The sequence below is a fragment of the Erigeron canadensis genome, chromosome 1, assembly GCF_010389155.1.
Source record: "Erigeron canadensis isolate Cc75 chromosome 1, C_canadensis_v1, whole genome shotgun sequence".
Classification (NCBI taxonomy): Eukaryota; Viridiplantae; Streptophyta; class Magnoliopsida; order Asterales; family Asteraceae; genus Erigeron; species Erigeron canadensis.
Window position 1 is genome coordinate 48038981 of NC_057761.1, and position 14849 is coordinate 48053829.

At 33.7% G+C, this 14849-nt stretch overlaps 2 protein-coding genes across 3 annotated transcripts; both read right to left on the reverse strand.

The window, feature by feature from the left end:
• Positions 1 to 636: 636 nt before the first annotated feature.
• On the reverse strand, positions 637 to 5253 carry LOC122584683. Of its 2 annotated transcripts, none has more exons than XM_043756730.1 (5): positions 5128 to 5253; positions 4520 to 4782; positions 4321 to 4426; positions 3323 to 3466; positions 637 to 1044 (listed from the first exon to the last, which is right to left on the reverse strand). In XM_043756730.1, the coding sequence occupies exons 2-5, from the start codon at positions 4780 to 4782 to the stop codon at positions 814 to 816; spliced, it is 744 nt and encodes a 247-aa protein (XP_043612665.1). In that variant the 5' UTR covers positions 5128 to 5253; the 3' UTR covers positions 637 to 813. The 2 variants fall into 2 exon arrangements, with proteins under 2 accessions (XP_043612665.1, XP_043612664.1); XM_043756729.1 differs by having other exon boundaries at positions 4520 to 4786; positions 5128 to 5252.
• Positions 5254 to 6409: 1156 nt separating this feature from the next.
• Positions 6410 to 7679, reverse strand: LOC122593848 (short-chain dehydrogenase reductase ATA1). Its single transcript, XM_043766299.1, has 3 exons — positions 7627 to 7679; positions 7122 to 7381; positions 6410 to 6966 (listed from the first exon to the last, which is right to left on the reverse strand). Exons 1-3 carry the CDS (start codon positions 7677 to 7679, stop codon positions 6410 to 6412), a joined length of 870 nt encoding a protein of 289 aa, XP_043622234.1.
• Positions 7680 to 14849: the final 7170 nt, after the last annotated feature.

Sequence of the window (14849 nt, forward strand, 5' to 3'; positions counted from 1 at the left end):
GCCCTTATTGCCTAGTGCTTGAACCCTTTGTCAACGCCGTATAGATTTTCTGTGTTTGTATTTGTGTATATTTTTAAAACGATTATATAGCCAAATGGTTTACTAACAAACCAGATCAGTTTAAGCAGACATATTAAACTTTTTATTTGTAAAAATATGTAATTTTCAAGATACTGAAATCATGACTTTTAAAACGTAAAGTGGTCACTAAAACATAAAACCTCATTTGCCTTTTTACCTGTTCTGTAGTTTATTCATATATTACTTCCTTAAAAATCCTCTAATGAATGGAATCATCCATCATCATTTAATAAGTTCATAGTAGAAATAATGCTTAATATGATGTCAATGCGTCAATATAAAACGCTTGTCACTGAAAGATTGGCTTCAACACCGTATGTTATGAAAAGATATGTTTCCTTGTGTTGAGTCATTCCCATCTGTCATAGAAATGTTTCACAGATTCACATATATGTTGCAATTTTGACTGCCTCACATCAACTAGAAAGACCAAATAAGCGTCCTATAGAAACGACTCCAAAAACTGAACTTGAGCACTCCAGTAGAAAAAATGTTCTAGACTTGTTTTTTTTTTCTACTTGCTCAAGTCAAGCAACAAACACGGACCAGAAAAGATACAAAATCGCACATGTTCTCTGCAAGAGAAAACGTGCATCAAAACTTCATTTGCTATCTGTTAACCACGAGAAGATTCAGTATAAGAGCATAAGTGTAAACATAAGCAAGTTTATGAAACAAAACTATCACAAACTTCTCACTTGCCCACATTTCTATCACAAGCTTAACCAGCAATTAGATTGCCTCATCTTTGGGCTTCTCAAGTTCAACCAAATCATCGTAAGAGACGGGCACACGGATTCTTTCATGAACAGGTCGTTTAGGTGGCTGCTTATCTTCAATGTGTAGGTCTCCAATTTGGACTGTAGGTTCTACCTCTGCAGCATGAGAACCTTCTGCTTCAGAAGGGATCTGTTTATTTTGGTTTGGCGCGTTCCTCAAATCTGGTCGTTTATTAAACTGTTTCTGCAAAAATTATAAACCATAAATTAGATTCTTATATCACACATTAGCATATTATTCTAAGTCAAAATCAGGATCAAAGGGAATGTGACAGGAAAGGAGCAAGCTAAGCCTGGAAGACTGCATACATATAGACACGAGACAAACTTGGCAATCTGGCTGATGCAAGAGAAGACCTGTCGGTAGTCTAATTTTCTTTCACCACTATCCTTAATCAGGAAAGGATCTTTATCTTTATATATACTAAAATACAACTGACCTAACCACTTGTTAACCAATCAAAAAGCTTAATTGACCCTTAAAATTAATTTTGCACGTGTCATAATTGTAACTATAAACTAGAAAATATGAGCCCATAAAAAAACTTTAATTAATTATTACAAAAGTCGAAAGAATTATACTTTTAAATTACCAGTTTGTTATTTCTTACAATTTTAAATTTGAATTTATAAGGTTTTCTTATTTGCATTTATTTAATAATTCATTTTATTTTCAAAATGTCATTAACTTCCCGTGTATTTGACATGGGACTAAATCTAGTATCAATCTAAAAGTCTAACATGTCGGGAACTGCGATGGCAATTTCGACCCATCCACTCGTGAACAGGTCAATTTGGGCTGTGTGTTATCTCATCAGTGTTAAATATAAGTTTATCTAAAAAGCAAACCACTCAGATGGGTCAAACAGGCTGAAAGTGGCCCAAAGTCATAAAAAAATGTTTGTTTAATCATAATTATCCATAAACTATCTATAGATAATACAAAAAAAGTGTGTTTGAGTCTACCAGATCTGATCTAGGCCATTTAGAACGATATTAAAAACAGCCCGCCCATTACACAACCCTGACCCATCCATGCTCTCATCTGTTACTTATTAAGGCATGTAATTACCTCAAAGCTGCTAAAACTAAACATTTTATTTCTTTGCTAGCTTTTATTACCAGTCCAGTGATAGACAGTTCTGGACTTGGTGTGTAAAGCATTTGGAATGACAATCAGCATGATAAGCATTATCAATATTTAAGCTACCTAGCTAGGTATTTTCATGAATTAAGTTGAATAGTTGATTCAATAATTTATAAGGAGTACTAGCACGGTATCCGCGCAATGCAGCGGTGGTGGCCGTGATGGCGGTTGGTGGTGTCGGCGACGGGTGGTCATGGTGGCGATTATTGATGGTGGTGAGAATGTCGAATGGAGCAGGTTGATGTAAATGTAAAGGTGATGGTGGAAAAATTTAGAAGATAAAGGACCCATGGTGTAAATTAATTTATTAAGGGTGAAATGGTCATTTCGCAACTCTTCTTTTCAACAAGGAGTGTATAATCTTTATATAGAAGTATAGATTACAATGTGATTTCGAGAATTAAGTGAAGATGAAATATATATATACCATAAATGATTAATACTGTAACTAATAAGTATTTGATGATTAATTTGAGAAACAATTTTCATTTACAAAATGTAGCTTATATATAATTGAAACCTAGTTATTAAGATGCCAGAAATCATATACTAATCGACACCAAGTTAATACAGTAAATCTCAACTAACTAGATTTCAAAATTAAATTACAATTTTTGGGTAAAGAATCAAAAATTACAATTACATTATTACAATAATGCAAGATCATCATCAGATAAATATACAGTACTCACTTTTTTTATTAATGCATGCAAATGAAGTACCATAACAATTTAAATGAATCAAGTATTTATCCTCAAAATTTTTGATCAATTTAAATAAACATAAAAACTTTGTCAATTTATTTGTATTTATACCATCCATTAATTTTTTAAAGAAATCGATAACTACTACTGTACATCACGTGAATACGTTTTTAGGTTAATTAAATTTCTAGATGAACTTGCCTTAATTATGTATGTATTTAAATAAAGACTAGCAGCAAATATATATACTGTATTCATAATTTTTTTCCCGAGACTCGGTTAGAAGATGATCACACGAAACAAGAATCAACAGATAATTAATAACGACCAATAATACAATGTTGAGTCGTTCACTGTATGTGTGTGCAAGTGGGACTTAAATATATCATCCACAGATATTAAACTAGGTCCATGGTTTTGTGGTTTTGCCTTTTGGGATAATATTAATATTAATAAATATTAAGTTGATAAGCATTAATTCATGAAAATACCTAGCTAGGTAGCTATGATAAGCATTAGTATGCTGATTTGAAAATCAGCATACTAATGCTTATCATAGCAATTCAGTATAAATTGATGTGTAAAGCAAGTAAAAGAAAGTACGAACAAACCTCAAACTCCTTTCCTTTCTTCATGATCTCCTTAAAAGCATTTGGATCACGAGTTTTAAGGATCCCCCACAAAATTCCCCCACCAGTTTTATAACGTCTTCCATCTGCAGTTTTCTGACCACCACAAGCCTGAATTGCATCCACCTGATACCATTTCATCATCGTTAGGCAATCTAAGATACAAGAGCAAAATAAGCACCCAACAGCGATGTAAACAATCTCATCTATAAGAAAGACCAAAAACAGAGCCATATTATACAGTACTAAGATATAATCAAAACATGAAACATATTTATGATCCCAAATATTAGTAATTCATCAAAAGCTTCCTATCATGCTTCTTATCGAGTGACACTTTTTCATTTTATTCATGCGTTTGGAACTGGATTGTGATTGTGTCATGTATAAATGTTTTTTTTTGTAATCTGTATTCATACCAAGTGATGAAACTGCAAAAGATACTCCAAAACAGGTGAGACATCATTCTACACCAATAGGAAATTATGAAGTAATACAGCCAGAAGAAATCTCAGCTCAGGGATCCACATTCTGGAAGAGAAATCTGCGATTTTTGGGAAACAACATTGAGCATCAGCAACTAAGAAACTAAGTAATCTATATAGATTTAACACCACTGCAGCTCTAGGCTGTTCCTCTCACCTTCAACTGCAACAAGGAGTGAACATTTGACTTACTTTCCAAAACACTAGAGATGCATTTTTGACCCATCCGCTCATTTTTCAACCACTACGAAACCTTAGGCTAAACTGTACTAAAAATTACAGCCTAACAACCAAAAAAACAGATTGGAGTAGGTCACAAAGCCACACGGTTGTCAATTATATGGTCACGGTCATGTTAGTTCAGTATTAACAATCCATCAAATTGTCGTATTGACAAGGCAAAGACCCTAGAAATATTCAACAAGAAAAAGCTAATATAATCTGATAAACTACGATATGGATATTGTATACGAATACTTAGATAATGGACAATACCTCTTTCACAAGATCATTCAGAGCAGGCACACCAAGGCAGCCAACAGCAGTCCAAACAAGGTAAGACTTCTTTTCTTTCAAGCGTCTACAAGTATCCAACACAAATCTGCAACGACATAAAATTTCATAACTTTCAGATTTAATTTTTTTTACATATTACAAACAATGAAGGCTAACTTCGTAACAATAAAGAAAATACCTGTTAATATCCTTGACATCAGCTTCTCCACCACCACCACCGCCTCCTTTCCTCTTCTTATTTCTCTTCTTATTTCTACGTTTCCGGGCAGTAGTCTGAGGTTCTTGAGCAGCTACATTACCTGTAACGTTTCTACTTTGTGCCGACTCAGCTTTATCATTAATCTCAACCAATTCTCCTTCTTCCACATCCATCATATCAACGTCTTCAAAATCCTCCACATTTTCCACATCAAAGAGCGAATCGAGTAAACTTGGCTCCATCTATCTATAAATAACATTTCAACATCACAAAACTAATACCCAAAAACATGAGTATATAATGGGGCAGGCGTTTAATGATACTTGAAAACCAATTAATAGAAACTACAAACAAAAACTAAAATCATTATTACTTCAGAATTTCATTGACACGCAAACTATCAAACAACTGGTGTGCAACTTTTAATCTATCTCATCTTAAATAACAATTATTCATATATGTCTACATATTATAATATCACAAAATATAAAAATGTAAACCTAAATCAAAGGAGGTTTAGAAAACAATTATAAATATATATAAATATAAATATATACGTCAGTGGTAGGAAGTAAGAGAGGACGAACCAGTAATTAAAACGTCGACGTTTGCGATCGCCAGCGGCGCTCAACAAGTGTGCAGTGTGTTTATTATGTAAGGAAAATCGATTCTTCTAATTCCTTCTCAGTTGTCTGATTATATACGAGTAGTAGATGTGTTTGTAGAATAAGCGCCCAACTAGTTGTTAGGTCACGGTAAACAAATAGCTCACGGTAAATGAATATCGCTGTTAATTACATCAAAATTTCACCAAAAGTCCAAAAGTTAGGCGGTTGGGCTTATAAAGCTTATTTGTTTACGTAAACGTAAATAGGTACAAGCATAATTCGGCGACGGCGACGGTATAGTACTGTCAGTATTGGGTGGTGATGTCATCGAATATTCGTGTTGAGCGGTGTAAGCTGATGTAACGGTGATAATGGAGATATTTTAAAAGATAAGTACTTGGAGTGTAAATTAACAATATAGTGGTTTAGAATGTAAATTAAGTCATTAATAACAAAGTTGGTAATCTTTAACAACATTTTCCATATGTGGTATTTAATATTTATTGAGGGAGATTTCGAACTTTCGCTTGTAACCATTGTGTAATATTTTTCCAAAATGGGGAGTGGGATAATTATTATAAAGAAATACAAATTATTCGTTTACGCACTTATCTGGAGATGGAAAAAAATATGAAAAACCGGGTTGGAAAAATCTAAACTGAGCCCAGTTAATTTCGGGTTTGACCAAAACCGTCTCGAGCTCTGGAAACACTCAAACCCGGGTACAAAAACCGTTTCGGGGTTTGGAAACGGTTTAAAACCCGTTTTGGTTTTTTGGACTTTTGGACCGAGTTCAAATCGGGTCAGGTTCTTACCTTTGACCAAAAATCGGGTTCAAACAGATTCAGGTTTGGCCAAACCCCAGTTTCTAGCCGCATTGACTAAACCCGGTTTAGGTTGAACAATCGCCTAAGAAATTAAAAGGATTTCCTTACACGCCTATGGGGTTTTTTGATTATACTTGTACACACAAAAAAAAAGTTTGAAATTAATGTGCATTTGTTTAAGCACTTCTATGGTATTGGACCTTATTTATAACGAAATGATCGAGCTATATATTATGGAAGATTTGATGTTGGTATTTGATATATTTAATAAAAAGTACTATGAAGTAGGAACTCAAAGTTTTTTCTATTTGATATATCATTCGCAAACAGTCCCGTCTAATAAAAGTTTATAAGTTCATTCTGAATTATCCTTCAATATATAGTTGTATGGCTTTCAAAAACGAAATTATAACCCTTTTAGTCCATATATAATATCATGTTAATGTTAATTTATCTTTGTATATGAAACTCATTTGCAATGAGGCTGAAGTAAAACCACCATCGATAACCAAATTATGCCCTGTTATAAATCCGGCTTCATCACTAGCTAAAAATATCACAGCGTGTGCAACATCTTCAAATCTTCCACATCTCCCATGTAATAAACTTCCTTCATTACGTATGATGTTGCTCACTTCTTCCATCGTCATATCCGGTTTTCCTAAATGCTCTCTATATGATTTCACAAGCATTTCTGAAGGGATTCCATGTGGCGACACACAATTTACTCGGATCCCATGAACTCCTAACTCACACGCCGCACTTTTTGATATCCCAAGAATAGCTCCTTTTGTTAATGTGTATGTGTGTGATGCAAGACCTCCCATGATTGCGGCCGAGCTTGATGAGCATATAATGGAACCTGTTTTGTTGCCTGTGGAAATCATGGCTCTTGCAGCATGCTTTATCCCATGTATTACTCCCTTCAAATTTACATTGATTAGGCTTTCCATTTCTTTCATTTCAAGACTTGTGATGCTCCTTCCACTATCTAAAACCAAGATATCGCGACATGAATTAGTTTTTTTTTTTTTTTGGTAAAAGGTTTCACCCTGGTTCATTTTAATTAATGTAAAATACAAATGGTACGTGTTTGAATTTGTGTTAGGTAAGTTAAAAATATTGAAAATTATGTGTTTGTGTTACCAATTAGTCCCGCATTGTTGAAAATGATATCAAGTTTGCCTTTCCAAGATAGAGCAAGTTGAACAGCAGATTCAACATCAGATTCTTTGGAGACATCACAATGTATATAAATGCCTCCAATAGACTTGGCAAGAATAGTCCCAATCTCGTCTAATACATCCGCAATTATAACATGTGCCCCGTTTTCTGCCATCAACGTTGCAGTTGCACCTCCTATTCCTCTAGCTCCACCGGTTACGATGGCAACTTTTCCTATCAACCTTCAAAAAAACCACATCAGCCACCAAATTACCTATAATGGCGAGGATGAGTATATTTAACTAATTAAATACCTAATTAAAATGTACCAAAGAAGGAAAAATAAGCAGTTGAAATGTAACATATATCAATAAGCGGCTTCTCATTATATGGTCACATAAAACACTAATTGTATCTTGATTGATACTGTATTAGAGAATGTAAAAGAATTGAAGTAACCTAGCTAGCTGCTAGGTGGGTAGCTAACCTTTTTGTCTCTAATTTTTGTTCACCATCATGTTTGTAATAACATGTCCCCATGTTTGAGTTTTATGTATGTAATCAAAGCATTTATGTAAGATATGAGGTCGCTCTATATATGTAAGGAAGAAATTAGGGAGCTAAGCTAGATGGGTTATCGTTGATAAAATATACGTGTCACGCTTTTCTCATTCTTCTTAACTAGCTACTTTTCACCTATCAATATGAGTTGCGTTTGAGTGACAATATTAATTGATCAAATAAGCATGTGTAGAATGAATGATAAGGTATATGGCCGGCAAACTAACGCAACATGGCAAAAGGAACAATAACATGATGAAACATTAGGCAAATTAATGTTATGGGTTCTGTCTCATATATACATGTAATTAAAAATAAGAAATACCTATATCCGTTAAGTATAAAATCTTGTAAACCTTTATGAACGCAACAAACTTTAGATTAGTATAAATTTAAAAATACACACATTTTATCTTTATTTTTCTATAAAGGAACGTCATCCATTCACTTTTCTCAAATAATAATATTATATCTAAACTACCTCACCATTTAACACACTTATTACCTAAGATGTATGGTTTATCAAAAAAAACTCAGAACGAAATAATTTCATCATTTATCCCAACTCCTAAAAACCTAAACTACCATTTTTTACAGCAATTATCTTTAGGTCAATAAGACAATAACCTACACTATTCACAGTTACCAACATTAAATCTCTCACCCTCTCTCCCTCCCATGCCTAAGTAGCAATCCATGTCTAAATTTCTCATGTCTAGCCCATGCCTTGACGTTTGCGGCGGTGTTTACCGCTAGGCATGAGCATGCCTAGCTTCATGCCGCTCCCATTGCCTAGCTTCATGCCGCTCCCATTGCCATGATTTTAATATTTCATCTACCTATGTTCCCATTTTTTTAAACCTTAAACTTCTTTTATTTTTTTTTTTATTTCATTACATGAAAGATTGATTTATAAACCATAAGGGTTTTTTTTTTTTTTAATATTTCCTCATGTTGCCTCCATTCTTATTTATAATAGATTTTCTTTAAATACAAACTCAGTTCGTTGTTATGAATAGTAATCATTATTAGGTCTATGTGAGTTACACACAAATCAAGTATAAATATTAGCAAAAGTAATTAAAATATCTGGGTTTAACCGGGCTGATTAGTGTGTTAAATACAAGAAGATTTATATGATACAGTAAGTTGAATATCTATATTGTTTTTCAAATTCGTTGATAAAAACTTTAAGTCAACTTTAAAATATAAAAATGAGTGATGGTTTTAATAGGTCTAAATTACTTGGTCTACAAAAAATAATTAAACATACAAATTTCGTATTGGCAATGAAGAGATCAGTAATGAAAATTCAAATATACAAAAATATTAACTTATTGCAGCAACAGATTTTTATGTTTTTTTCAAACATGTAATAAGCTCATGAGAGAATCTTTCACTTTAGGCTAATTATCATTTTTGTAAATTTATACTCGTATCACATCGATGAATAACAAAATTGAAAAAGAGTTGATGAGGGAATATAGGAAGCCGGTCTTTTGAATATCACCAAACAATATTTCTTTGATTGGGAAATCATGTGAGACGTCCACTGATGGGATGGAAGGAACCATTCCAGTATGGTAAGAGCATGCTTGTTTTCATGTCTTTCAACTTTGCAAAGTGGTGAAAGACCATAGGTGTTTTAGTGCAGTGTTTGGTGTGTGCTTGGTTACACATATATGGACATCCCTTCGACGTCTCCTAAATACCTCATGTCATGGAGCGAGAATTTACATATTTCGGGTTGATGATGTACCCCTTCGACCCGCTATACGAAACTTACATAACACGAAGGCTTCCCACGAATGGCCTAAGCCCGGAGGCACTTTAAATAAGAGATTAATACAAATCTCTTCCTAAAATATAGTAAATCGTATCCCAATAAAATAGGGATATAGATGGCAACTAAATTAAGATATACATGACAAGGGTATATCGAATCCAAGAAGGGAGGGAAAACCCTAACCTTTTCCACCAAAAAACCTTCTCCTATAAAAGGAGAAAGATTTTTCTTTCATAAGCACGATTACACAATTGGCCAAAAAACCCTAACACACACATATCGGCGTAAAGTGACATTGCTCATACCTTCGAGGAATCGCCAACAAAATCTAAAACCCTCTTCAAATCAACCTCCTATCTATGAAGCATCCGACGTGGCTTGGTGCATAATCATTTGGCACCACCGTGGGACCGATATCGTCTCACAACGAAACCCACCATCAATACCACGACACCGATTCACTAAACCATGTCGAACGCAGGTCCAGAAACCCCGCTCATTGTAGGCATCATCCAAACGCCCGTCTTTATAGATGGCGTATCATCTCCATCATTCAGCACACCAATCAATGGGACTCAAAGCTAGCCCGATTTCACAGTCATCCCTCAGTCGCTGCTTGACTCACACCTTCCGCCCAGGTCCTTCCATACAATATCAAAGAAGGAATAATAGAGAAGGACCCTCGAGGGAAGTAGAGACGATCAACGTAGAGCAACTCCTAAGGGATAAAGCCATGCTCAAAGAAGCCTTGAGGTTTGTCTACAGACAAAGGGCAGCGGAGAGAGATGGAAAAGCACTCAATTTCGAAGACGAAATAGATGAAGAATGGGAGGTAGAAAACCAAGACGGACAACTAACCCGGAATAATGCACGTGACCTCCGGAGCCCTGGAACCACTCCCTTATCTCAGCAAAGGGCACCAGGAACAAACAAATATATACTCACCATCTAACTCTTCTTCCCCAACCGGTAACAAGCTTAATTACAACCTTCACCTTGAAAAGTACACTATCAGGATATGACTACACAACTATATGATTCTCATTAATTTCCTTAAACAATGGGCTAGATTCCTCTCCAACCGGAGGAGGATCAACCAATTTCCTCACATCATCCAAAATCTCTCTGTTAACTAGGGATCAACCCCTTCTCCATAAAAACAAATCGATTCTTCCGATCCCTAATGGTCACTCCCCCATTTACAAAACACCCAACATTATTTGGCCTATTTTGGATAGTAACCCAATCACCGGCATCACAAATATTTGTAAACCTCTTAAACAAGTCAACAGTCCTAAAAAGCTATAATTTTTGAATGACCCTGGGGATGCCACCGTAAAAAATGGTTCCCATAATGTCTGAGCACGCTAATGAAGAATGGGATGAAAGCTCTAATTTTGTCCCGGATGAACGTATGGTGTGGGTTGAGATATCAGGTATACCAAAAGGTGCATGGTTTGAAAGTAATTTCCAAGTTGTACTGGGACCATGGGGGAAATGTATTTTCGTGGCCTGTGAATGGGGTGAAACGTGTTCTATGGGAAAGGTATGTGTTTTCACGCAATCAACTAATTTTATTTATGAAGAGTTGAATGTTGTTTTAGATGATAAGACTTATGACATGACATATGGATTAGAGAGTGTGCTGTTTGGGAACCCAATATGCATAAATATCCCCAACTACAAATTATGATAATTGTGGAGGATTCACTTGTGGATAATGCAAATGTTAATACTGCGAATAAGGTCTCCTTGGAAGACAATCAGAGTTCTAGTTCCGCAGAAGTTACAGAAAAAATGTCATCTTTTGACATGAGCAGTGCTAGGGGAGAAAGATCAACACTTCATAATAAAGGTTTGGATGATTACGATGTCTTTCTGCTCAACGGGTTGTTACATCAAGGTAAGTGCCTTGTTAGGCCTGCTAACGTTGTTGCAAATGAGAATTTAAAGGCTTCAAGTGAGACATCAATTAACCAAGATCAATCTATTAATGAAGTTACTGATAGCGGAGAACAAAATCAAGTGGAAAATCATATTGGTAAACATTCGTTTTCCAGTGTTAAGTCTCCACTTACACCCCCGGCTACTGACCAAAAAGTTGTTGAAGAGTCGTGTTTTACATGGCTCGATTATGTTTGTCCACTTATTACCGATGAGCTCGATTCTGAAAAATGCTGGAGCTATAAAGATCCAGATGGGAACATTCAAGGTTCGTTTTCTCTCACTCAACTACATACGTGGAAAGATTATTTTCCTAACGATTTTAAGATTTGGAGATATTATAGGAGTGTAAAGGATATTGTTCTCCTACGTAGTGAATTAAAGTCGGTTAGATCTCTTTGTATTTGTGGTATGATGCAACGGGTGTTCGGTTTTGCTCATGGCAGGTCATTCTTTTGTCGTTGTTTTGGGATCTTCCTTATGTTTTTAGTAGCCATCGGTATGCTACGTGTTTGTCTTGTACCGTTAGAACTTAGTATGTTCTTTTTTTCCATCGTTTATTTGTCGGATCGTGCTTTATACTTGCTAGTTTCTGACTAGCTTTTATTTTAATAAAATTTTAATTGCTGTTCAAAAACAAACAAAAAAGTATACCCAATAAAATATGGGCCCCCAAAGTTATAAGTCCTCCATATTTTATATATTGGGCTTAAGTTCTGAAAATTGGAGCTAAAATTAGATGGTCTAATCCATACAAAGCAAAAGAAAATAAGCACTGCCGCTAAAAAAATAATTAGGTGACGCTTAGAAAGAAAAAAGAAAAGGCTCATAAAGAAACCTCCTTAAAAACCTTGAGTCACCAAATTATAACAGCAGATCAACAATAACAGCAGATACCTTCTTTGATTATTTTGCTTTTTAAGCCCTTAAGCCGACAATAACAGCAAAAACCTTAAGCCCACATGGATAACACATACAGTTTTCTTCTTATATATTTTCTGAGTAGGTGAATAACGTATTCCATAGTAAGAGATTTAACATGATTGTTCATCAATAGTTTAATTCAATTTAATAATAACGTGGGTGTCCACTAGGAAATGTTACCAACGGTTGATAATATTTTGAATAGAATAAACTAAAACAGAAAGGAAAGAAAGGAGACAAATAATTGATCTGGTGTTTGTGTTGTTGCATGTTGATTGAACAAACACCATTTTCATTGGAAGAAAGTGGTTTTAATGAATTTGGTTTTAGCAATCAGTTGAAACATTATTTTTTTACAATGAAACTTTATTTTTTGTTTGTGTGTGTTTTTTTTTTTCATACTAAAAAAATACTCCCATGCAACGACAACGTGATGGTGCAACGAATAGTAGTGAAGATAATTGATATAAAACGGACACTGTATTTTTTTTAAACAGTTAAGGAATAAATTATGTAAATTAATAAGATAGAATAAATTCATTGGACGAAAACGAGTAAAATAGTTTAACATTGGAAAAGATGGTAAGCACAAATGAAGTATATAAATTCATTATTTTATAGATAGATGTTTTTTGTTTCATTTGTGTTATAGACTTATAGTATTCTTAGTTTCTTACTTTGTAAAGAATACTGATGTTTTATATTTTGATTTATTTATTGAATAATGGTCTATGCAACAAACTGCACATGATGTTTTTGTACAACAAAAAGTAATATACGAGTACTATTATTAACAAGGGAAAAGAGAAAGAATAAATGATTAAGTTACTACATAAATTTGATATTGACTAAAATTTTGAAAAAATTTAATATAAAAATGACATTTTACAAATATTTTGTTAACTACGATCTTAAAACCAGGAGTACTTAACATTGTTTTGATTAACTAAAAAGAAGGGAAGTAATATTCGTATCACTTTAATTGATACATTTACCATAACTGTGCATCAACTACTTGTACATTATATTATGAAATGTGTACAGTGTGGTAGATGTATCAAATAAAATGGTACGAATATCACTTCTCTAAAAAGATGACAACCACTTAATTATTCAACTTATATTGAACAAGCATTTTGTTTCTATTTATTTTTATCGAATTAGTTTTTAATGGACTTTATAATCCATTATTGACCTGACCCTAGGCGTGATGACCGTATTATAGTAAAGTCATTTTACATCGTCGTAATCTATTTTCCTTTATAAAACAAACTCCCTTTCCCCTTCTTAATTTTAAGACTTGAAATGACACATTTATCCTTCATTTTAATACATCTTTATTTTACTATAGAATAAAATTAATGCTCTTAAAAAAATTCAACCTCTATCGCTCCCTCACGCCGAAACACATAGCAAAACCCTAACTCAAAATTCGTCCCCCTTCTCCCCCTTTCATATCCCACTCAACAATTCATCACATCTCCGACCGTAATGAAATTACTTTTACGTTAATAATCACACCATCACTGTCGCCGTTATCACCGCTGCATTGCGCGGACACCAATCTAGTTATATAAAACAGTGGTTGGTTTCAGTTTTATTCAAATAAAAATATATCATTTTAATTATTATTGATGTTCTTTTGCAGTCATGTATTCAATTTTGTTTCTTCTCCGGATTACCATATTTCTCATCGTGTTTATAAACTTTGATCATTCAATTTTCTAATAACTTAAGTTTATATGAAACCACCATACTACTACAAAGTATATATATGATTGTATTAGTTGGAAAGCACCCTGCTTTCAAATATATTTTTATATGGAAACGTTCTTTTCAAAAAGACGATTAAGAGCCTTAAAGTTACAATAATGATGAAGAATTTGGTTAATACTTCACCACTCTAGATGACCGCTGCTGTAGTTAATTCGATAAAATGATAAACCGAGTTATTAAAGGTGTGACAATAAATCATACAATTTTGTTGTATATTAAATAGTCTTTTGTTAAACGTGTAACAATATCACCAAACTCTTATACGTTTTAAATAGACAACTCTGTTCTGGTTGTTGTTTTTTACTTTTTTTTTTTTTCCTGTGATTTCTAATTTGTGTAAAAAACAATAAAAGAAAAAAATAGAATAAAAGTCGCATTTAGTTATGAAAAATGTTTTTTAGTTTTTCATTTCTAATTTTCTAGAAAATGAAATGAGTTTTTCATCTCTAAAAAACAAATGAAAATCTTAAAAACGCGTTCAAAACTAGAAAATAAAAACAATTTGAGGTTTTCAAAATTTAGAAAATGAAAAGTGAAAACAATAATAAAAGTGTTTTTTTAATTTTTCATAAAAAAAGTGGAAAACAATGTTTTTCGTTTTCATGGAAAACATTTTTGAAAACTATGATTTAAACGTGTTTTCTATTTTTCATGTTTTTTGGAGAAACAAAAATGGAACAATGGGTGTTTTCCACTAATTCTCTTTCCTAATCTTGTCT

What these genes read in the sequence shown, in the direction of transcription:
- LOC122584683 (XM_043756730.1), bottom strand. Translation starts at nt 4,782, where the DNA reads ATGGAGCCAAGTTTACTCGATTCGCTCTTTGATGTGGAAAATGTGGAG. An exon ending in GATGTCAAGGATATTAACAG is followed by an intron (nt 4,427 to 4,519) that starts GTATTTTCTTTA and finishes ATGTCGTTGCAG; the next exon opens with ATTTGTGTTGGATACTTGTA. An exon ending in AGAAAGGAAAGGAGTTTGAG is followed by an intron (nt 1,045 to 3,322) that starts GTTTGTTCGTAC and finishes TAATTTTTGCAG; the next exon opens with AAACAGTTTAATAAACGACC.
- LOC122593848 (XM_043766299.1), bottom strand. Translation starts at nt 7,679, where the DNA reads ATGGGGACATGTTATTACAAACATGATGGTGAACAAAAATTAGAGACA. An exon ending in CAAAAATTAGAGACAAAAAG is followed by an intron (nt 7,382 to 7,626) that starts GTTAGCTACCCA and finishes GTTTTTTTGAAG; the next exon opens with GTTGATAGGAAAAGTTGCCA. An exon ending in CAACAATGCGGGACTAATTG is followed by an intron (nt 6,967 to 7,121) that starts GTAACACAAACA and finishes TCTTGGTTTTAG; the next exon opens with ATAGTGGAAGGAGCATCACA.